A 21,171-nucleotide genomic window follows, 5' to 3' on the forward strand; every position below is an offset into this window, starting at 1 on the left:
CCGCAGGAGCCTGATCCTTCTGATACAAACACAAGGTATACAGGACCTGAAAAAGGCATAAACTATATTGTTCAGCCTTCCATCTGCCTGAACCCAAATCCCTGTCCCCCAGCTGCAGTCTGCCCCTCCCCACACCCCCAAGATCTGCACTGGAGGGGGCTGGGCTTGGTGTGGGACTACTGGTCCCTCCTCCCCAGAGCCTGGCAGCGCCTGGGCAGAGGGCTGTGGGAGCTGAGGGCTTGTTCAGTCTGTCTTCTTGAGCACGTGGATGAAGTAGCAGGGGACGTAGGCCTGGCCCGTCTTGTAAGGCTTGAAGTCACCCAGGACGCTGTGCTGGCACTTGCCCCCGAAGGCTGTTTGAAGCAGCTCCGTAAAGGATGCCAAACAGTGAGGGTAGTAGGAGAGCCGGAACTTACTGCAACAGAGCCCCCGACCAACCATGAGGACTGGTGGTCTCAGCACCCTCACCCCGCCCCCCCCACCCCCCTGCCTTGCCAGGTGGGTACCTCAGGTCAGGAGAACCGCTCTGGCCAGTCCCTGGCACCTGCACCGTGTAATCCAGGGTCACCATGTGGGCCTTGTTGTTCACCGTCAGTACTGATGTTGTGATGTCCTTGGTCAGGTCACTCTGCAGGTGGTGGTTAGCTGCGTTAGCCTCTGCAACTACCAATGGGACCTGGACCCCAGTACCACACCTCCCTCTCTGGGCGGCTCCTCCCCCAGGGGCCCCACCTTATAGTAGATGTTCTTTCCTGGCGGTGCACAGCCTGTGCTGAGGATGTGGTCGTAGTTGCGATGATCGATGACCAGCACACCCCCTGACCTCACCATGCTCGCGATGTTCTTCAGGGCCAGCCGGTGCTCACTCTGGTCCCCTGAAGTCCGCCAGCCAGGGACAGAGAGGCTGCGTCTGCTCAGGGCCCCCAGCACCAGTCTCCCTCCCATCTTTCTCCTCCCCAGGGGCATGGAAAGGATATAGTTCAAAGCAGTGTCCATGCCCAAGGCCACATCCTCTCTCACCTTTGCAGTCTGGCAAGTGGGCAAAACTGTTTCCAAGGCAGATGACAGCATCGAAGCCACCCCGTGGTGGGTGGGGCACATCTTTGTCCAGAGTCATCCAGTTGGCTTCTTCAATGACTGAGGGCCGGGAAGGGGAAGAGGGATCAGGGTGGCACCATGGTACCAGCAGTACCCACCTCCACCAAGTGGAGTCCTGCCTCAGTTTCCCCTTTAAGGCACACACAGGGACTCCCCATCCAGTCAGGGGGAGGGGATCATTATGGACATGGAGGGTGAAGGGGAAGAGGGGCCCAGGGAGGAGGAAGCCATGGTTGGGAAGGAAGGCTCTGTGCTTACGGGTTTTTATTTGGGGGAAAGACAAGACACTATAAACATAATTAAAACTAGCCCCTCGTACTCAATACCTCATTCTGGTGCCTAAGCCTCCCTTTTCAGGGAAATGACAGTGGTTTTACTGTCTCCCTTGAGGAAAACAAAACACCCACCACAGGAGCTAAAGGAGCCCAGGGCAGAGAGAACTGTGTCCTTGGTGGCTGGGCTGAGGGCGCCTGGCTGGACCCACGTACCCCACTTGTCAAAGGCAGGCTCGTGCCGCCGGTTCCAGCGCTCTTTAAGCGCATACTTCAGCATCTTGTCACTGGCATCCACGCTTGTCACACTGAAGCCCTCTTCCACCAGCATGATGGAGTCCACCCTGGGCAGGACCAGGGATGACAGGCAGAGAGGGGCAGTCAGGGGGGCCTGGGAACGCAAGGAGGAGACCCTGTGCTGGACACTTCCGTCTCCTCTATATCCTGTCCCCAGCCTCTCTCCACTGACCTCAATTGAGCTGGCAAATCTGTTACTGAGAACCCGGTAGCAACTTTTCTTTTTTGTTTTAGCACCGAGTCAGGTATTCTACAAATGTGCATTAATCCTTATGGCAATCCAGTAAGGTAGATGGTGTCATCCCCATTTGAGAGATGGGGCAAACTGAGGCTCCTGGAAGTTAGGTAACTTGAGCACAGGAGGTAGTATAGCATGATTTTTTTTGTTTTTGCTTTTGGCTGCGCCACAAGGCTCGTGAGATCTCAGTTCCCCCAACAGGGGTTGAACCCCGGGCCCTCGGCAGTGAAAGTGCGAAATCCTAACCACTAGGCCACCAGGGAACTCCCAGCATGGTGGTTCAGAGCACAGGTCAGACCCTAAACAACCTGGGTCCGCATCTTCTCTCCACCTTTACCTCTCTGAGGCCAAATTTCTACAGCTGTAAATGGATATCACTTCTTACCTCATGGGGTTTTGTGAGGATTTTAAAAACTGATGTATCAAAAGCACCTGGCACAGTCCTTTGGCCGAGGCACATGTCGAACAAGTGTGAACGCTGCAGCGCTGGAGCCCGAACAGAGCTTCCGTCGGTGTGGCCCCAAAGCCTGGCCTTTGCGCCGCCCTCCTGAACCCGCCTTCCCCACCCGATGTGCTCACACCCTCGCTCTCACCCTGGGTCTCCTGGGCCCCGTCCTGCCATCGTCGGCCTCACCCTGCCTGTTCTGCCTGGGCAAACACTCATTCCTGGCCCTGGCGTCGCGCCCCCGCCCGGCTCAGGGTCGGCGGAGGAGGCTGCCCTGACGTGCCCGGCCATGGTCCTGCGATCAAGCTGCCCGGGCCGAGCCAACTCCGTCGCCCCAATGCCCCGGGTCCCCACTCACCCCGGTCCCCCACCACCCGCTCCCCGCTCCCCGCTTCCCGCTCCCGCTCACTCCGGTCCCCTGGCCCCTGCCCGGGCTCACCCAGTGCCACAGGCCACGTCGAGCACCCGCTGGCAGCCGTGCTGGCGCAGCAGCCCGAGCAGCCAGGCCTTGTACTCGTCGGTGCGGCTGCGGGTGTCCCCGATGTAGAGCTGCCACACGCGCGCCGCCTCTCCGTCCGCGTACTGGTCCGGGAGCCCTTCAGCCGCCACCCCTAGGGAGCGGGTCCGGTACACGCTGTCCACCATTCTGCGACGTCCCTTGCTCCGCTGCCACCGGCTCCGCATTTATAATACGGCCCCTGCCAAAGCTCCGGCTGCCCCACCTGCCCAATGGCAGGTGAGCACGGGGACACGCCCCTGCTGGGCTCCGGGCCCGGGGCCGCGGCTGCTCAGGCCGCGGGGAGGGCGCTGCCTGGCAATCCTGGACAAGCCCTTCTCGCCCGCCTGAAGATCCGGCCCTCTGGCCGATCCCTCGGCGGGAAGGGACCCTCCCAGACCCCTGCCCACTTAACCCAGGTCGCAGGAGGGCCCAGGAAGGGCCAGGAGAAAGGGGAGAAGTGAGAGTGCCCGCTCCACCCCCGCCCCAAGCTGGAAAGAAACTTTAAGTCCACAGAGATGGGCGCCCAGGGCTGGACCCTCCCTAGCAGGGAAAAAAAGGTATTCGAGTATCTAAAGAAGGACTGTCCAGGGACTTCCCTGGTGGCCCAGTGGTACAGAATCCCCCTTACAATTCAGGGGACGCGGGTTCGATCCCTGGTCAGGGAAATAAGATCCCACATGCTGCAGGGCAACTAAGCCCACCACTACTGAGCTCGCAGGCCTACTAGAGACCGCTTGCTGCAAACTACAGAGCCCACACGTTCTGGAATCCGCACGCCACAACTAGAGAAGAGAAAACCCGCACGCCACAACCAGAGAGAAGCCTGCACGCCACAATGAAAGACCCCGCATGCCTCAACAAAGATCCTGCGTGCTGCAACTAAGACCAGAAGCAGACAAAAAAATAAATAAAATAAATAAATCTTAAAAAAAAACCTGTCCAGCTGAAGGAGGGCCTGGTCAGCCAGGGAAGGAAGGAATGGGGAGTATCTGGGTAAATGGCCTGGCTTGGCCATTCAAGTCCCTGAGCAGTCCTGGCCCAAGGAATCATTCCACCCACCTGGGGGCAGGTGTTCCTCTGTCCTGTAGGTGAGGCATCAAGCTTTTTTTTGAGCTGCCTAAGGTGAAGTCTGGTTCCAATTCCTCTCCAACCAAGCGCCCTTCTAAAGACCAACTGCTTTTCATGGAGGTGCCCACAGAGTGTGAAGTCCAGGGTCAGGGCTGGGAGTGTTTGGTGCTCTTGCTATCATATTGCTCACTGTCACTTCATAAATTGGTCGTTTTGTTTGGTTACTGTACATCCATCCTTCCTCCCCAAAGCAGAAGGTCTCTTCCTGGGACAAGACCCTGGACTGAGGTGGATTCAGGAAAATGATGCCACCCAGGGAAGCCCAAGACAGCAAGAACAGCCTTCCCCACCTGTCTTTGTTCTTCTGGCTTCAGAAAAAGCGGAGGTATGGAATTTAGAACAAAGGAGCCTCCCCATCCCCTCCCCCTTTTACCATCTATAGGATCCGGGAGCTGGAGGAACCCCAAAGATATGTAATCATTCTTACCTTTCTATTTTTAACACACAGACGACCTCAAATGGGCCTGCCCATGCCCAAGCAGTGGAGTCTGTGCTCACACTGACCCTACAGACAGGTCTTTGGCTACAGGCTTAGAAAGACACTGTGCTAGGGAGTCTATAATATGATTTTTTTTAATAATATGAATGCTGGTGGTAAATTTAGCTTTTTAAAAAAATATATAGGTTGTGAATAGCTTCTAAACGTGCTTTTCATTTCAAAGACAAGATTTTTGTCCTGAAGTTAGTAATTATTTGATTTCTTTCTCATCCAGAGGCATTGAAATAAAAAGTCGAGATCACAGTTCACATGGAATTGCATGGGCCTTTTTTCTTTTTTTTTTTTGTTTTTGCTTTTAACTATCAAAAGCATATTTTCTTCTCTTGACCATAAACTACTTGGCCTTAAGCATTTCTTGGCTACACTGAGAGGATGTGCTGCAACCTGTTTACTCACTCCCCAAGCTCTGAACATTTAAAATGCTCCCACAGTTTTTCAAAAGAGTGAACATGTGGATGGTTATGATGAAATTATTTTCCAAATGAAATTTTTCTATTAATTGATGCTGTCACCCAAAACAAATGTTTGTTTCAACCTTCTCTACATGAAGATATTATTCATTGGTATTTCATTGGGTAGAAAATTGTATTTAATTGTTGTAATCGTCTTTAATTACCACCAAAATGTACCAAGTAATGGCAGTCCTTCATTGCTAAATTGTTTGTCCATGTCTTCTACCCACTGAAATATATCAAAACCGCCTTTTGTTTTACTTGGTTACTCTATGTGAATTTTAGATAACCCAAACCCAAATTTAGATAACCCTGGGCCATGGAAGACAAGGTCACAGAATATAAATCAATTTACAGTTTGACTTAGCTGAAAATAAGGTGCTATTTTTAATATGCAATGCTTATTATTTGCAACTGGCTGAAAAGACTAAATTCTTCATCCCCAAATGTATAATATGTTTGCAAAGAGATTTTAGGTTGGGAACATGGCTGCAACTGGACAAACTCCAAGGCTATACCTATTTGAGGACACATGAAAATCTTAGAATTGTGAATTATGTATACACAGTAACTACAAATGGAAGACATTCTGGCTGGTTTTGTTTTGATTCAGAACAGGTAGAAATACATTGCTCAGAGGAGGGATGCCAATTTCCAAACTCTAGTCCAAGCCGCTGGAAAAAACTCTTCTCTGCTGACTATCTGTCCAGATTGACCATTGGGATGCCATCCACCCACATGAACTCTGCTAGCAGATTTATTACAATGGATCCTTTTTTAGCCTTTTCAATATATGATATGACTCACTCTGCTTTAATAAAGCCCCGTCAAATGAGTATAAAATTGGTCCCTACATTGGTGGGTTATAACACTAATTAATGGTGGCTACATTACTTTCTTTCTTTTTTTTTTTTTTTTTACATTTTTGGCCACGTGGCATGTGGGATCTTAGTTCCTGGACCAGGGATGGAACCCGTGCCCCCTGTGGTGGAAGCGCAGAGTCTTAACCACTGGACCGCCAGGGAATTCCCACACCTGGCTTTTTGAGTGTCCTGTTTTGTTTTGTTTTTTGGACAGAGAACCTTTTCTATTTTAGAAAAGTAATGATGGTAGGAGACGTTGCCACCCCTGGAGCTGGTTGGCCCACTTCTCCCGTCTCAATGTGCAGCTACGTCTCCTGTAGAGAATCACACCCATTTTAGCGGAAGTTTAAGCTCTGTTGGCCTGGATAAACTTGATAGATGGAGAGTACACTTTTAAAGAAAGAATGAGTAAAATTGGATTCCTCTTAAAGACACTGTAGAGAAGCCAGGTCGTGAGGGCAGCGTTAAAGGTCAAGCTTCCTTTAAGCTATACAAAACTGTAAACTTTGAAAAGGGAGAAAAACTTGGTTAATTCACTCCTAACTGCATGTCCAACCTTAAACTCTGAAGACATAAATAGACTAGTGGACAGCAGCTGGTCTGCTTTCTAGAAGAGAGAGCCATGTCTAAGGGGAGGATGGTGGACGAGCCAACCAGCTATGGCTGCAAGATTCTATGGCATGGAGGCTATGCCCCGGGGCACTGAAGCCATTCCATCTGGGTTCAAAACCTGGCTGGGCCACTTCCTAAATGTGTGGCCTGGACAAGTTTTGTAAACTTTCTGTGCTCCGTTCATTCAACAGATATTTATTAAGCAGCTACTCTTGGAATTCCCTGGCAGCCCAGGGGTTAGGACTCTGAGCTTTCACTGCCGAGGGCCCGGGTTCAATCCCTGGTCTGGGAACTAAGATCCCACAAGCCCTGTGGTATGGCCGGCGGTGGGGGGGAAAGCAGCTACTCTGTGCCGGGCACCGCTCTACTAAGCACTGGGAATATAGCAGTGAACAAAGTAGACAAAAATCCCTGTTCTTTTTGTAGGGTGTGTGTGGGATGTTTCTGGAGTGATGGTAATAATGTTTCACAATCTGCATGCTGGTGACTTTGGTGTTCAGTGTGTAAAACTTCATTGAGCTTACACTTATGTGTACTTTTCTGTAGGTGTATTTTACTTCGATAACGTGTTTAAAAATCCATGGCCTTGTGTGGATCACAGCTGTATTAAATGAGTTAATTAAAGCATGTAGAGCTGTGCTTGCCACATAGTAACATGCACTCAAAAAACAGTGGCTACTATTATTATTCCAGTGAAATTTCTTAATAGTGCAAACCAGGCCATCAGTGGATGTTCAAGAGGGATTCAGCTGGCTCTGCTGCTAGGATTAGTACACAGAGTCCTTCCACAAACCAGTTAGGCATGGACCATGCATCTGTCACGAAAAAAATGTGTTTTTCTTTCAAGATCAAAGATATGAAGAATTTTGTTCATACTTGTGAACTAAAGTGATTTAGGGCTGCTGTGCACATGTGGACAAGTTGTGAACTGCACAAGGTGTCCTTATTTAAAGGGCTTCCATTCAAACTGCAAACCTCATGGGCTTGTATATTTATTATCATTTTCTGGCAGGAATTCTGGCAGTCAAGTGTCTTATTCTAACAAAACTTTTATTAAAACAACTTTCTGACAGATGGGGAGTCAAAGGTGTGAAAAGCACCACTTTCTAACTTGCGAAAAGATGTTGCATGAAAATACCACCCAGGAACTTGGAAATAAAGAGAGGAGCCTGCCTCCTAGGAGCTGTTCCTTAAAACGAATACACAGAGGCCCCGATGCAGCCACTTCTGAGACTACAGAACCCCAACCCCTGAGACTTGACTGTCATTGAACTGGAACAAACTGGCCTTGTGCTTTGTCCATCAGCCTTTGTGGTTCTGGATGACAAAAGTCTCCAACAGAGAGACAGATCCTCTCTGGGGTTCTGATAATTCCTGTTTCTGAGGACAAGACTTCCTTCCAGTGTGGCTTCATTGAGGTCTTGGCCCCTCTTAGCACAACACCCGAATTTCTCCTGGTGGAGTGGGTTGCAGCTGGCCTCATCTTAGGACCCGCACAGACTCCCCAACCCAGCAAGTATGAGCGGGGGCCCATCTGTATGTTTAACAAGCATCCAAGTGACTCTCATGTCCAGGTGAGGGTAGGAGACCCCGTTCTAATTGGGTTTCTAACAAAGGGACTGAAATCAGGTTCACTCGAGCTCAGCCAGACCCCTCACCTTATGGGAAAGTGGGAGGCAGTATCCAGTTCAGAAAGGCTTGTGTGTGTGGTGGGGAGAGGAAAAGAAAAACCTGGGAAGCCAGATCCTGCCTTCTTTCTTTTCTAGGCTGGGCCAGGGAGAAGCTGCCTGCTGGGGTGGGTGCGTGGAGAGCCAGTGAGTGTGCAACACGCCTGGCCTTGTGGGGAATGGGGGGCAAGTGAGGGCACTCATCCTGCAGCAGCCACAGGTCAAAGAGCAAAGCAGTCGCAGCGCTGCCCTCCCTCTGGTCTGGGCCTAGGCCTGGGATTGGGCCCCTGGGCCAACACCCCAGTAAGGGGATAGGTCTTTGTCTCATCCTATTCTAAGGACAATGAAGCTCTGGGGACAGACCTAAGCCAAGTACTGAAGTGCTGTGGGTTAGTGACAGGATGGGGGTGGTCAGAGACTGTCCACCAAATACTAGACAGTCCAGGGGCCTGCAAATGGTTCCCCAGACCTGGGTTCCAATCCCAGACCCCCGCAGTCACCTCCTATGCTCAGACCAGAGTCCAGGATGGGACCACAGTCTAGGCTGGAATCTCTGCCCACAGCCCCTTCAACAGGCACCAGTATCAGCGCTGGAGATGGGGAGGGGGGTGCTAGACCAAAAAGTATCATCCTCCAAGGGCCTGTTCTAAGCCTCATGGGCCAGAGAAGCAGCTTCCAATTTGCTCCACTCTCTATGGCCTTGGTGCTCCCAGCCCTGGGGAGCGGGGAGGGGCTGAGCCCGAGTTGGGGGGACCCCAGAGCCTTTTTGCCAGAAGCTGGGAAAATCCTCCTGGGGCACCTCAGCAGTGACCCCTCCTACCTGCTGGGCCCAGCCTGGAGCGTGAGGGAGCCTGGGTGCAGGTGCTCAGGGGATGTGGTGTGGGCGCAGTGCTGGCGGGACCTTCCACTCTTCTCTCCTTTCTAGAAGCAGGGGCTGCGTCCTATTTTCCTTCTAAAAGAGACTTGTTGGTGGGCATGGGTTACGGGCAAGAAACCAAACCAGTTCAATGCGAATCACATGGCCAGTGCCAGGTGTTGGGAGAGGGGCCCTGGGGCTGCAGGAATACAGTGGGCTGGGGTCTCAAAGCCAGGGTCCGCGTGCAGCTGTGCCACTGCCAACAGGACTTTGGGCGCGTCCTGTGACTTGAGCCTCAGTTCCCTCTTCTACAAAATGGAGCTAACAGCGCCCACCCGAGTGCACTGCAGGGTTATAGCACTGACTACTCGCAGCTGTCACCACTATTGCTTCTGACCCACCACAGATCTCTGCCTTCAGGACAGACAAGGAGGTGCCGGAGCCTCCCATCCCTTCTCCCCAGAGGCCAGCCTTCCTGTTTCTCCCTTACTCCCAGAGAACATGGTGCAACCAGCTGTTTTGGGGGGACTGGGGTGTCCTCCCTCCCCTGCGGGCTCCGGGCACAACAGCTAGGAGGCATGGAGTGGTCAGGTGTGGTCATCAGGGAACAAGGTTCAAGACCAACAGGCAGGGCCAGGCGGAGGTGGAGACGAGGGGCGGGAGCTGGTGGGGTCACTGGCGTACACTTTACACAACCAACGGGAAGGCCTTGGTGGCGGGGAGAGGAGAGGCGGGAGGGAGGGAAGGAATGAGGGCAGCCAGGTACCAGGGCACAAGTGAGGCCCCTCCCAGCCTGGGGGGCTCGGGGAGACCAAGAGCAGCTGAGGGGCCCCACCGCATACCCAAGGCCCACCCCTCGCCCCAGCGCCCCCGGGCCCTCCCTGCACTTGCTTTCCCCACAGTCAGCAGGTTCGGCCTCAGGGATGGGAGGATGGGAAGAGCCTCCCATCCTCAGCCCCCAAGGCTGGAAGGTGAGGGACAGGAAAGAGCCACAGGGGGCTCCAGGCCCCTCTGAGGGGCTGAAAAGGACTCAGAAATCCAAACGAAAAAGGCCGAAAGGTTTTTACTCTGTGAGCCCTGGGGAGGGCTGGGCAGAGTGCAAGGTGTCCACAGGAGGGGTGGGTGCAGAGAGGAGGAGCTGGGGCCTCAGTCTTGCTTCCCGGTGTCAGTGCCGGAGAAGCGAGGGGGTGCGGGGCTCTGGAGCCCCAGTCCTGGGGCCCAGCTCGACACCTGCCTGTCCGAGTTCACACTGGAGTCCTGGGCAGTCCTCAGAGCGCAGAGCCCGCCTGAAGTCTGGGTCAGGAGAGGAACGCTGGGCAGAGGGAAAAGGCCGGCCTGGGCTGCCCGCAGCTGATCTGAGTTCTTCCAGGGCTGGAGTCTGTCTGCGGCAGAAGAGGCGCAGCCCAGGCAGGCACAGCTGAAGCCTGGTGCCGCTGTCTGCCAGAGCCGGGGCCCAGATCCTCCAGCTCCCAGGTCAGGGCTCTGGGTCAGCAGGAGAGCGGAGTTAGGCTCAGAGCTCCTCGGGGGCGCCGCGGGTGAGGGGGGAAGCCTTCTGGATGCCCTCGTCCTCCTCGGGGCTGGGGTCTCCCTCGAGGCCACCCAGCTCCTTCCTCTGTTTGCTGCCACCGCTGCTGCCACCCGAGGCCTTGGTCCTGCCACTCTTCTTCTTGGATTTCTTCCCCCCCAGGGCGGCTGTGTCCCCCTTCTTGCCAGACCACCGCTCTGCCAGGCAGCCTGGGGCAAGGAGGAGAGACACCGTCAACAGACTGCTTTGCTGGGTGAGGAGCACTGGCTGCGGAGCCACTGGGGGCGGCGACTAGAACACGTCCCAGCTCTGCCTCGTTGTGGCCCCAGGCCCGTTTTGGGGCATCTGAGGCATCCACACGTTACTCTGCACCGGGCGCGTCAGGCCTTGACCCCACCCTGTCCCATCCAGCTCCCTGAGGACAGATGCTACGATGCCCCCATTTCTTATTTCTTTTCTGTCCTCCCCCTACCCACCTCCCCTGAGGGGGAGGCAAACAACACAATCGAGGGCTGACGTGCCCTCAGACTCACTGGTATCCTTGCCCTTCAGCACGTGATTGGCACAGAGGAACTGAGTCAGGTCCTCTTCCTGGTGGTTCCTGTACCAGTCCTCGATCACCTCCTCAAACTCCTCCACCAGCACGTCGCACTGTTAACCACAACGCCTCGCGTTGGCAAAGCCCGGCGCCGACTTCTCCCAGAGGAGCCCAGCTGAGCCCCGCCGCCCACCAGGCTGGTGGCTGATTCCCGAGGAGGCTGCAGCCAGAGGGGTGAAACGACTTGACCACGGTCCCCCAGCTCCTGGTGGCCTTCCTCAGCTGAGGTCCCCCCACCACCCAGCTCTGTGCGGCACAGCTGGCCTCTGAGGGCCGAGGGGTCCGTACCTGCTTCTTGAGGTCAGCCACCTCTGCAGAGGTCTCGTTCCACAGCTCGTAGGGGATGTCCATCACTACCTTGACCCCTTTGTGCACCAGGTTGTGTAGCGTCTCAAAGGTCTCCGACATGCCCTGGAAGAGGCGACCAGACATGAGAGGCAGAGACCCTTCCTCTCCCTGCCTCCTCCTCTCCCAGTGGAGCTGGAGGCCCAAGGACCCAGCTGGAAGTCAAGACCCCCTAGAGCTTCTCACACTTGTCCTGACCTTCCCCTCCCCTCTTTGAGACCTGCATCCCACAACCCCTCCACACACACGCCCTGTCCTGCCTCCCCTCACTCCTTCTTTCCAAAAGGTCTGCTGGGGCTTCCCTGGTGGCGCAGTGGTTGGGAATCTGCCTGCCAATGCAGGGGACACGGGTTCGAGCCCTGGTCTGGGAAGATCCCACATGCCATGGAGCAACTAAGCCCATGTGCCACAACTACTGAGCCTGCGCTCTAGAGCCCGTGCTCCCCAACAAGAGAAGCCACTGCAATGAGAAGCCGGCGCACTGCAATGAAGAGGAGCCCCTGCTCGCTGTAACTAGAGAAAGGCTGTGCGCATCAATGAAGACCCAACACAGACAAAAATAAATAAATTTATTCAAAAACCCAAAAACCAAAAAAGCCTGCTGTTGCCCTCAGGCCCTTTGGACAAATACTCCTTTTCCGGGAAATAAGTTGGTCTTGGCTCTTTCCCCTCACTGTGACCTCCCCCATATCCAGGCCCACTCCCTGCTTCGGGTTCTTCCTATGGCTTGTGTCTTTCCTTGAGGGGAAGAGGCACAGGCGAAGCAGGGAGGACTCTTGGTTGCATAAAAAATATTCTTCTCCACGGAGACAACACACTATTTCTCCTCTATCTTTCCAGAGATCATGCACGCGACTAGAAGCAAATATACACACAAATATGTCCTCTCTTCCACCCCCACATTTTACACAAGCAGCAGTATGTATCATACACACCATTCGGCACCTTGCCTTTTTCACTTAATAATATACTTTGGGGCTTCCCCGGTGGCGCAGTGGTTGAGAGTTCGCCTGCCGATGCAGGGGACACGGGTTTGTGCCCCGGTCCGGGAAGATCCCACATGCCATGGAGTGGCTGGGCCCGTGAGCCATGGCCGCTGAGCCTGCGCGTCCGGAGCCTGTGCTCCGCAGCGGGAGAGGCCACAACAGTGAGAGGCCCGCGTACCGCAATAATATACTTTGGAGATGATCTTAGTTCAGTTCATAAAAAGCTATCTCATTCTTCGTTTTACACTTTGCAAAATGGTCTACTGAATGGCCACACTGATTTATTTAACCACTCCCCTACTGGTGAATGGTTAGGTTGGTTCTAATTTTTTTGCTATGGAAAATAATGTTAAACATTTTTAAATTAAACATGGATTTATTACCAAGTACAACATTAACACCCATTATAAAGATAAAACCTAAGACTTCTGGCGTTTGATACTATTCACCTAGGTTTCCCAGGGGTTTCTGATGGATCTCCTTTGCTATAAGGGTACTTAGGTGGAGAAATGTGGGAGACAACTCTCCTACCAAACATGGAAGATGCAGAGACAAAGAAACATGGGCCTTGTTGCAAGAAAGCTCATTCTCCAGGGAGAGAAGCATTCGTGTACACAGTAAGCACAATAAATGCCACAAAGGCACCATGATGGAGGTCCAGGTAGGGGCCCTGTGGGCCCAGAGGAGGGACGTGGCAGTCACCGCCCCCCAAGAGTCTTCTGACATCTCCTCTAAACCCTCACAATTCGACACAGCCTGAGTTCTCCTTGCACGAGTGCTTAGGCCTCCGAGGGGGCTGCCACCCGGGAGCATTTCTATCTGGGGCTGAGGCAGGACCCCAGTGGGCAGGCCCAGACCATCAGGGATGTGCCCACTGCCACTGAAAAGTCAGGCCGCTCAGGAGGGGAGGGGTGCCAACAGCAATGGATGAAGAACGGGGAGAGACCGAGGAGGGATGCTCCCAGGGCACGATCTTCCAGTGGCACCCAGACCAGCAGACACACTTAAACATGCAGCCTGGCCCCAGTGGGGATGAAGGGCCAGCACAAACCCAACCTTGGCAAATCGGTTGCTGCCGGTCCTCTCCTTGTGTAGGCTGTAGTCCAGGAGCCGCTTGCAAATGGTCTCAGTGACTTCGATTAACCGTAAGTCCCTGCCGAGACAGCAGCACGAGAGGGCCTGAGTTCCCCTCCTCACCCCCGTGGATTAGTGGTCCGTCCCTCCAGCCCTGCTACCCCAACACCTGCACATCTCACCAACGGGAAGGCAGAGCTGGAAGGAAGATAGGTCATCTGGGGGGGCTCTGAAATGCTGGAACACAGACCAGAGAGACACAATTTTAACAGCTCTATGGGAAGGAAGTTTTGTTTTTGTTTTTTTTAATAAAGCTAAATGATTCAGTAGATTTTTTAAAAATAAAGTAAAATGTATTAAAGTTTGATGTTAAGATATCACTTCATTTTGAAAGGATGATCGTAGTTGATGGAAGTGTTTTTTGGTTTGTTTTTAATATTTGTACCTGGCAAAGTTAGAAGTTGGTAATCTTTTCTTTTTTTCTTAGGCCACGCTGCGAGGCTTGCGGGATCTTAGTTCCCTGACCAGGGATTGAACCCGGGCCACGGCAGTGAATGCGCCCAGTCCTAACTACTGGACCACCAGGGAATTCCCCAGTAATCCTATATTTAAAAAAATTAATCCATAAAATCCAAGAGCCTGGGAATCACTGATAAGGTCCAACAGTCTTGCTTTTACAGATGAGGAATGTGAAGCCCAGAGGCATTCAGGGATTTATGAAGGCCACACAATTAGTTGGGGATAGAACCAGTGGGCAAACTTAGGTCTCAGTTAGAGCTGCCTCCCTTTGGTGGGTCTGCCTAGCCAGAAGGGACAAGGGAACTTCGAGCTGCTGATGCCTCGAGGGACAAAGCAGACCAGGCCAGTGCCCCCCCTTCCTACCACTTCACTTACGACTTGGTGTATTTGACTCCTGAGGTCTTCCGGTCCAGGATGCCATAGCCCATGTCAATCACTTCCTTGGTCTTGCCAGTTTCCTCAAAGGCTGACTTCAGCTCCACTGCAACGTACTTACACACTGGGGGAAGGAGACACAGCACAGCCTACTGAGTGCATCTGAGCCTTTGACGGGAGCTGGCTCCCAGCAAAACAGACCCGAGTGGACGCCTCTCCGGGACTGGGTTGAGTCAATGCTTGGGGCAGAGAAAGGAGTTAGCACTAGACCACCAAATGGAGCTCAGTAGGTGAAAGCGGGCTCCAAGATCCCACTGCCCCCTGTCCACTCCTGGCCCTTATTCCTACTGGCTTCATTCCTCCCGGCGCCTTCCTGCTCCCCACCCCCACAATCATTTATTTTACTTAAAAATTTTTCAAACATATAGAAAAGCTGAAATGCTGAAAGAGTACAAGGAATAACTATATACCTTCCACTCACAGTCAACAATTGTTAGTAAAAACAAACAAACAAAAAAACAGTCGTTAGCGATTTATCACACTCTCTCCCCAATATATGATATAAAGCAATGTGATAATAATAGATGTCAACAATGTACACATTGTTTTTGCTAAACCATTTTGGAAGTAAGTAGACTTACATCACTCCTAAACAAGTCATTACGCATCTCTTGAGAACAAGGACCTTCTCTTACCTAACCATAAAAATCACCATACTCGGAAGATTAACAACAATTCCAATATCATCTAATACTCAGTCCATATTCAAATTTCCCCAGTTGTTCCCCAAATGTCTTTTTAAAATTTTTTATTTATTTAAAAAAATTTTAAATTAATTAATTTATTTTTGGCTGTGTTGGGTCTTCTTTGCTTCGCGCCGGTTTTCTCTAGTTGTGGTGAGCGGGGGCTACTCTTCATTGCGGTGCGCGGGCTTCTCATTGCCGCGGCTTCTCTTGTTGCAGAGCACGGGCTCGAGGCTCACAGGCTTCAGTAGTTGTGGCATGCGGGCTCAGTAGTTGTGGCTTGCAGGCTCTAGAGCACAGGCTCAGTAGTTGCGGTGCACAGGTTTAGGTGCTCCATGGCATGGGGGATCTTCCTGGGCCAGGGCTCGAACCCGTGTCTCCTGCATTGGCAGGCGGATTCTTAACCACTGCGCCACCAGGGAAGCCCCCCGAAATGTCTTTCATGGCTGTTTTATTTCTTGATTTCATATGTTGTTCCAACACCAGCTCTCTGTTCCTACCAAATTAATTTGCTCTATTCCCCCCACAGGCCTGTTTCTACTGTTTTTGTTCATTTATTTTCTCATTTCCTCTTACGCTTCCTTGAACAGTTATTAAGCAACTCCTGTGTCAGGCACTGCCTGGGGATACACAGACAGAAAGAAGGTCCCTCCCTTCTAGATACTCAGTCTAATGGAGCAGAGAGAAGTGTAAACAAATAATTACCATTGCATAAGGAGTGCTACCACTGAAAGTGGGCAGTGCCTGGGGCTTCAGGAAAGTGCATGATGTCCCCCTTCAGGGGTTGTCTGTCCATTCTCCTAACCTCACCTTAAAAACCCCCTCCCCCAGGAAGCCCTTCTGGATGAATCCCACCTGCTCTTGATTTCATTCTGAGACTCTGCAGGATCCATGCTCTCACTAAGGGCATCCGTCACCTCATGTGTCTCTCTGATTCGACTACAAGGGCACTCAAAATGAGGATCACGTACTGGATTTTTTTCTTTATTCCTCTAGTCTTGGACTTTATCAGTTGGATCCTTGATAAATATTGCTCAGAGAGACTGTGCTGGTGCTCGAGCAGCTTCTGACGTCTCCGAGTGGAACGTGGTCTGCAGGCTAAATGCCATCAGCGTTGTTATAACACCAACAGCAGAGTTGGGTAGAAAACCAACTTACTACTGAAACAAATAAATCCCCTGCAGGCTTGTTTGGTGAAATTTTATAACATAGGCATTAATAGATGGCTTGGAGAACTTGGAACACATGAAAATTCCAAAATGTAAGCCAGTGACCTCAGAGTCTGCAATGAATTGTGGGTGTCTCACCTCCCTGGCTCTCCATCCAGGACCATCTGGGCTCCCTCCCCTCTTCTGTCCTGTACTGTGTACAAGCTCATCATTTTTCTGGCTCCTGTGCCCCCCGCCTTCCACACCCTCAACATGCAGTATGCCAGGCCCCGGAGGTTGGAACCCATCAACTCATCTCTCTTATACCCATCAACCAGAACCTTGCTGCCCAACTCTTCCAAACCTTACCTCTTCAAGACCCCCTCTGGGGGTCCCACCCAGAGCCAGACTTGGAGGAGACTCATGGCACAGACCCCAGATCCTCATGCACATCCACCCACTTTTTTCTGGGCAGGTTCTCCTTCCTCTGTGCCAAGGCCGCTTCCACTCAGGCTACTGAGCCAGGAGGCAGGATTTGTTGGCCAGATAGTCAGCATTTAATACCAAAGATGTCACAGTGATAAGTAAAAGTAAATATACATGATTAAGAGGAGCCTAAGGGTTGGAGTTTGCCAAGCCTTCCTATGACTGAAAATCCCTTTAAAATTATTTTTATTAATTACCTACAAAATCAGGTTGGACTAGAATGATCTAAAGATCTTTGCCAGCTCTGTGCTATTATGAGTCTAAGGAAAAGAAATGTGAACTTCTTAGGCTATGAGAATAATAAGAGAAACAGTAAGGGCTCTTTGGTATTAGAATAAGATAGGAAATGAGAAGGGGAACTGAAACCCCCAAAAGATGTTGGCTATGACTAAAAGAAGAGTGAAAGAAAGGAAGGCATCATAACCCTCTGACTGTCTATTCAAGACAGTGGGGGAGAAAGTAGAGGCTAGAATCCACATTGGGAAGCCGACCAGTGAGGTCAGCTCATCTCTGAAGCATCTCACCTTTAATCTCTCAAACAAAAAGATTATGCTTTCCAAACTACCCCCACTTCCCAGTGCTTGGGGAACCTCTGGCCGACTGTACACTTTGTGTTAGGATGCAACAAATTTATAGCCAACTTTCGTGGGGGGCTGGGGTTAGGGAGGGGAGAAGGAAGGAGTGGGTGTAAAGGCCTGAGGAGGAAACTGAGAAATGGAGGGGAGGAAATAAAAGGTAGGCCCTTCCCAGTCCTGAATCGCTGGTTTGCGTGCTGGCGCTCTTTTCTCTTTCCCACTCCCTCTCCTTCTCTCTCTCTCCAGTGCCACACCTTGGGAGGTCTTTGGGATTCACTCTTTTCCCATATTCCTAAAATCTCCCTCTCTCAGGAAGTTCCCCCAGGCTCTCTTCTTCTCCTAGAGTGACCCCTTCGGCCTCAGACCCTCCTCCCCCCTCCACACACACCCACAGCGCCCCCACCCCCTTCACTCATACTTATTCCAAATACAACTACTGGCTGCTTACTAGGCACTGTGTGAATCGCTATCTGAGTCAAGGTCGCTGCCCGCAGCTCACAGCTAGTGGGGGAGACTTCCAATGACACAAAGTAGGTTGCCGTGAGGGCACAAACGGAGCGTCTCAAGCTCTTCTTCCCCCAAGACCAGTCATGTGGATCTTTTCAGTTCCTCAAACTTGTCCTTTGCTTGTAGGCCTCTCCATCTGTGGCTTCACTTCTCTTCACCCGGCTAACTCCTAATCGTTCAGGGCTTCCTGGACGAAGCCTTTCCCCCCATCTCTGGGCTAGATTTAGATGCTCCTCACCCAGCCCCCAAAGTTCTGTGCCTCCCCTACCACGGCATCTACTACCCCGATTATAAGTGCTTGTTTTCACCGATTTCTGAGCTCCAAGTGCACTGAGACCTGAACTCTCGCCCGCCCCTGTGTCCCCAACATCCAGCACAGGGCCAGGCACATAGCAGGTTCAGGGAGTGGAGACCCGCTGGAGAGCCCAGGGCCTTCGATCCCCCGACGCTCCTCCTCAAGCCCCGCCCCCTCACCTTCGCATTTGCTGGGCAGTCGAACCCAGTCGGTCTCCTCTGCTCGGGCCTGCCTCGGGCCCAGTTCCGGGGCCGCCAGAAGTAGCAGCAGCAGCAGTAGCAAGGGGAGAAGCAGAAGACAGCGGGCCCTGGGCCCGGGCCGGGGCCGGGACGCGGGCTCAGGTAACGGCTCCATGGCCCAGCCGGACCCGACCCGAGCGGACCCGGCTGCGCTTCCTCCGGCTGCGCGAGCTAGGCAGCTTCCCGGAGCCGCTTCCGGGACTGCACACGTGCCTCAGCGTAACCAGGGCAACGAGGAGCCCCTCCTGCCTACTCCCGCTTTAGGCCGCCTCGTCCGGCCCCCAGAGCCGACGAAGGCCCGCGGACTAGGCAGCCAATGGGCTTTTCGGGGTTTGCCTTCTAGCGAAACGGAGAACGATCTTTTTTCGGCCTCGGCCAATGAGAGAGCGGATGGTGCCCTCAGTGACCTATGGCAACATCTTTGCCCATCCCATAACGGAGGCTCTGGGTGGGGCTGGAGGACCAGGGCTAGGGAAGAGGAAGCAGCGCCCTGGTCCTGAAAGGTATAGGAAAGAGAGTCTTCACTGCCTTCTCCGCCTCCTTGCACGTCGCTTCTCCCCTGGGGTCATTATGAAGCTAGTACTAACTGAGCACCAGTTTTTAAATTTTATTATTATTATTGCTGCTGTTGTTATTGTTCTAATTGCCGGTCACTCTAGTAGGCGCTGTGGGTGAGACTTGGACGATTCCAAGAGTTCCCAGCCTTCAAACAGGGCCCAGTAACCCTAGATTTGTCCCAGTGAGAACTAGAACAAATCATTTCCTCTCTGAGCCTCAGTTTTAATCTGTATGATGACAAAGTGATCCTCCTAGCTGCTGTTCAAGACTTGCCTGTTCCTGCGACGCTCAAACGGGTTAATAGAATTAAGGCTTACTGAGCAGATTGTAAAAAGTTCATGCAATAATTTTCTTTTTAGTGTGTAATCTGGCTCCCTTTTCTGGCCTATTGTTTTTTTCTTTGGATTCTGAGCTCCCACAAGGCAGGGACTTGGCTAATGAATGATTGATTTCCCTTCCGCTTCCCCAGCAACAGGGTGCCTAGCACAAGGAGTTGCTCAGTGAAACCCCCTTGTGCTGTGTCATCAAGAGGAGGACTCTCTGGGTCTTTGGGGCTGCTTCAGGCTGGCCCTGAGCTCAGTGTTCTATGGACACGCACAGACCAAGGCTGCTTCTCTGGGAGGTTGTCTGCAAATTCCATTTTTGTCCATAAATCCGTGTTTTCCAGTGTCTCTTGTTTCCTTTCTAGAGGTTGGATATTTATGCTATTTTATAAAGACTTTCAAGGACTGATGCTCAGGCCATTGACTTGTCATTTCCTGATCTTAGTTTCTTTTTTTTAAATTAATTAATTAATTTATTTATTTTTGGTTGCGTGTGGGCTTTCTCTAGTTGCGGCGAGTGGGGGCTACTCTTTTTTGTGGTGCACGGGCTTCTCATTGCGGTGGCTTCTCTTGTTGCAGAGCACAGGCTCTCGGCGAGCGGGCTTCAGTAGTTGTGGCACACGGGCTTAGTTGCTTCCAGGCATGTGGGATCTTCCCGGACCAGGGCTCGAACCCCTGTGCCCTGCATTGGCAGGCGGATTCTTAACCACTGTGCCACCAGGGAAGCCCCTGATCTCAGTTTCTTAGCTTAAAAGAGTTGTGTGGGTGACAAGGCACTTTGGATAGGCAGGAGCTGTGGTATGTAGAATTCCACAGTGTAGAGGGTCAGGACATTGTCCTGAGGTCCTCCATGCTCTCTAGGCTTTAAACGACTTGAGGAGGCTCAAGAGTCTGGCCAGGAACCCTCTTGGGAAATAACATTAATGCAGCCACAGTGGGGATTCAGAGTCTGGGGCAGGGCAGGATTGGGGGAAGGGGGGCAAGATGGGTAGGAGCGCTGAAGCTAAGGGAAGCCTGCTTCCAGGATAAACAAAAGGGCCTCTGAGAGGACATTTACGGAGACACAGATTAGTTTGGCAGGAGCCCTGGGCTCAACATCTGGGCTGAGAGCTGGGAAGGGACAGTGGCTGGAGAAATTCTGAGATTATGGCTGGATACGCCCCCACCCCCACCCAGCCTACCCCTCCCTCATTCTGTGTGTTAGGGAAGGAGCCGGCTCTGTGGGGATGGTGGACAGGTTGATTCCCCAGAAGTTGTGCCCTGTCCCTCCTTGAAGGATCCAGAAAAGAGCTGGGAGAGTCTCCTTACAGGCTGGTGAGAGATGAACAATGGAGGAGAGGTGAGGGTTTTCGTGGAAGAGTAGCTAAAAGGGCAAAGGGGCTCTGGCAAGCTGGGAGTCACTGACGCCATGTGTGTGGGGAGTGTTAAGAGTACAGTTCCTCCCCGCCATGTTGGGGGAAGGAAGACTGAAGTAGGGCCATTGATCCAGGGAACTGTCCTGCACTGCCCCAGGGGACATCTGGATTCACATGAATGCACCCAGAGATTCTTGGGGTGATTACTGGAGAGGAAACTCTGGAAAAGGCAGGGTTTCCTGCAAGAGCTGGACTAACGGAGGACACACAGGTTACACCCCACTGTGGGAGCCTCATATTCTATCAGTGCAAGAACCCTCTTTAGGAAACAAAACAAAACGAAACTAAAACCTCTTTAGTGCCTGGCTCAGAGTCGAAGCTCAGTGAATATTTGTCAAATGAATAATGACCCTTAATTGATTAATAATGTATAAGTTTGGAATCTGTGCTCTTGGCAGTGGTTATGATCCTATTACTCTGGAATCCTGGCCCTATTTTTTTTTTTTTTTTTTTTGTGGTACGCGGGCCTCTCACTGTTGTGGCCTCTCCTGTTGCGGAGCACAGGCTCCGGATGTGCAGGCTCAGCGGCCATGG

The 21,171-nt window shown here is 52.2% G+C and overlaps 2 protein-coding genes across 5 annotated transcripts; both read right to left on the bottom strand.

Annotated features, from left to right (window-relative positions):
- Positions 1-38: 38 nt before the first annotated feature.
- GNMT (glycine N-methyltransferase) lies at positions 39-3,035 on the bottom strand. Its single transcript, XM_079934271.1, has 6 exons — positions 2,790-3,035; positions 1,587-1,714; positions 1,021-1,137; positions 733-875; positions 507-628; positions 39-415 (listed from the first exon to the last, which is right to left on the bottom strand). The coding sequence occupies exons 1-6, from the start codon at positions 3,032-3,034 to the stop codon at positions 244-246; spliced, it is 927 nt and encodes a 308-aa protein (XP_079790397.1). The 5' UTR covers position 3,035; the 3' UTR covers positions 39-243.
- A 6,837-nt stretch (positions 3,036-9,872) lies between these two features.
- On the bottom strand, positions 9,873-18,613 carry CNPY3 (canopy FGF signaling regulator 3). 4 transcript variants are annotated; one of them, XM_079934269.1, is made up of 7 exons: positions 18,282-18,608; positions 14,349-14,472; positions 13,637-13,691; positions 13,437-13,559; positions 11,338-11,460; positions 10,985-11,102; positions 9,873-10,660 (listed from the first exon to the last, which is right to left on the bottom strand). In XM_079934269.1, exons 1-7 carry the CDS (start codon positions 18,454-18,456, stop codon positions 10,437-10,439), a joined length of 942 nt encoding a protein of 313 aa, XP_079790395.1. In that variant the 5' UTR covers positions 18,457-18,608; the 3' UTR covers positions 9,873-10,436. The 4 variants fall into 4 exon arrangements, 2 of the variants coding, with proteins under 2 accessions (XP_079790395.1, XP_079790396.1); XM_079934270.1 differs by lacking the exon at positions 13,637-13,691 and having other exon boundaries at positions 9,879-10,660; positions 13,437-13,533; positions 18,282-18,599; XR_013830195.1 differs by lacking the exon at positions 13,637-13,691 and having other exon boundaries at positions 10,520-10,660; positions 10,985-11,209; positions 13,437-13,533; positions 18,282-18,613.
- Between the last annotated feature and the right edge of the window lie 2,558 nt (positions 18,614-21,171).

Source organism: Stenella coeruleoalba, assembly GCF_951394435.1.
Source record: "Stenella coeruleoalba genome assembly, chromosome: 10".
Classification (NCBI taxonomy): domain Eukaryota; kingdom Metazoa; phylum Chordata; class Mammalia; order Artiodactyla; family Delphinidae; genus Stenella; species Stenella coeruleoalba.

Excerpts from the sequence above, each read along its gene's own strand:
- CNPY3 (XM_079934269.1), bottom strand. The coding sequence starts at position 18,456 with ATGGAGCCGTTACCTGAGCCCGCGTCCCGGCCCCGGCCCGGGCCCAGG. Across the intron at positions 14,473-18,281 it reads ACTGCCCAGCAAATGCGAAG|TGTGTAAGTACGTTGCAGTG; the intron begins GTGAGGGGGCGG and ends TCCTTCCCCCAG. Across the intron at positions 10,661-10,984 it reads GCTGAAGGGCAAGGATACCA|GCTGCCTGGCAGAGCGGTGG; the intron begins GTGAGTCTGAGG and ends TCCTTGCCCCAG.
- GNMT (XM_079934271.1), bottom strand. The coding sequence starts at position 3,034 with ATGCGGAGCCGGTGGCAGCGGAGCAAGGGACGTCGCAGAATGGTGGAC. Across the intron at positions 1,715-2,789 it reads GACGTGGCCTGTGGCACTGG|GGTGGACTCCATCATGCTGG; the intron begins GTGAGCCCGGGC and ends GGTCCTGCCCAG. Across the intron at positions 629-732 it reads GAAAGAACATCTACTATAAG|AGTGACCTGACCAAGGACAT; the intron begins GTGGGGCCCCTG and ends CACCACCTGCAG.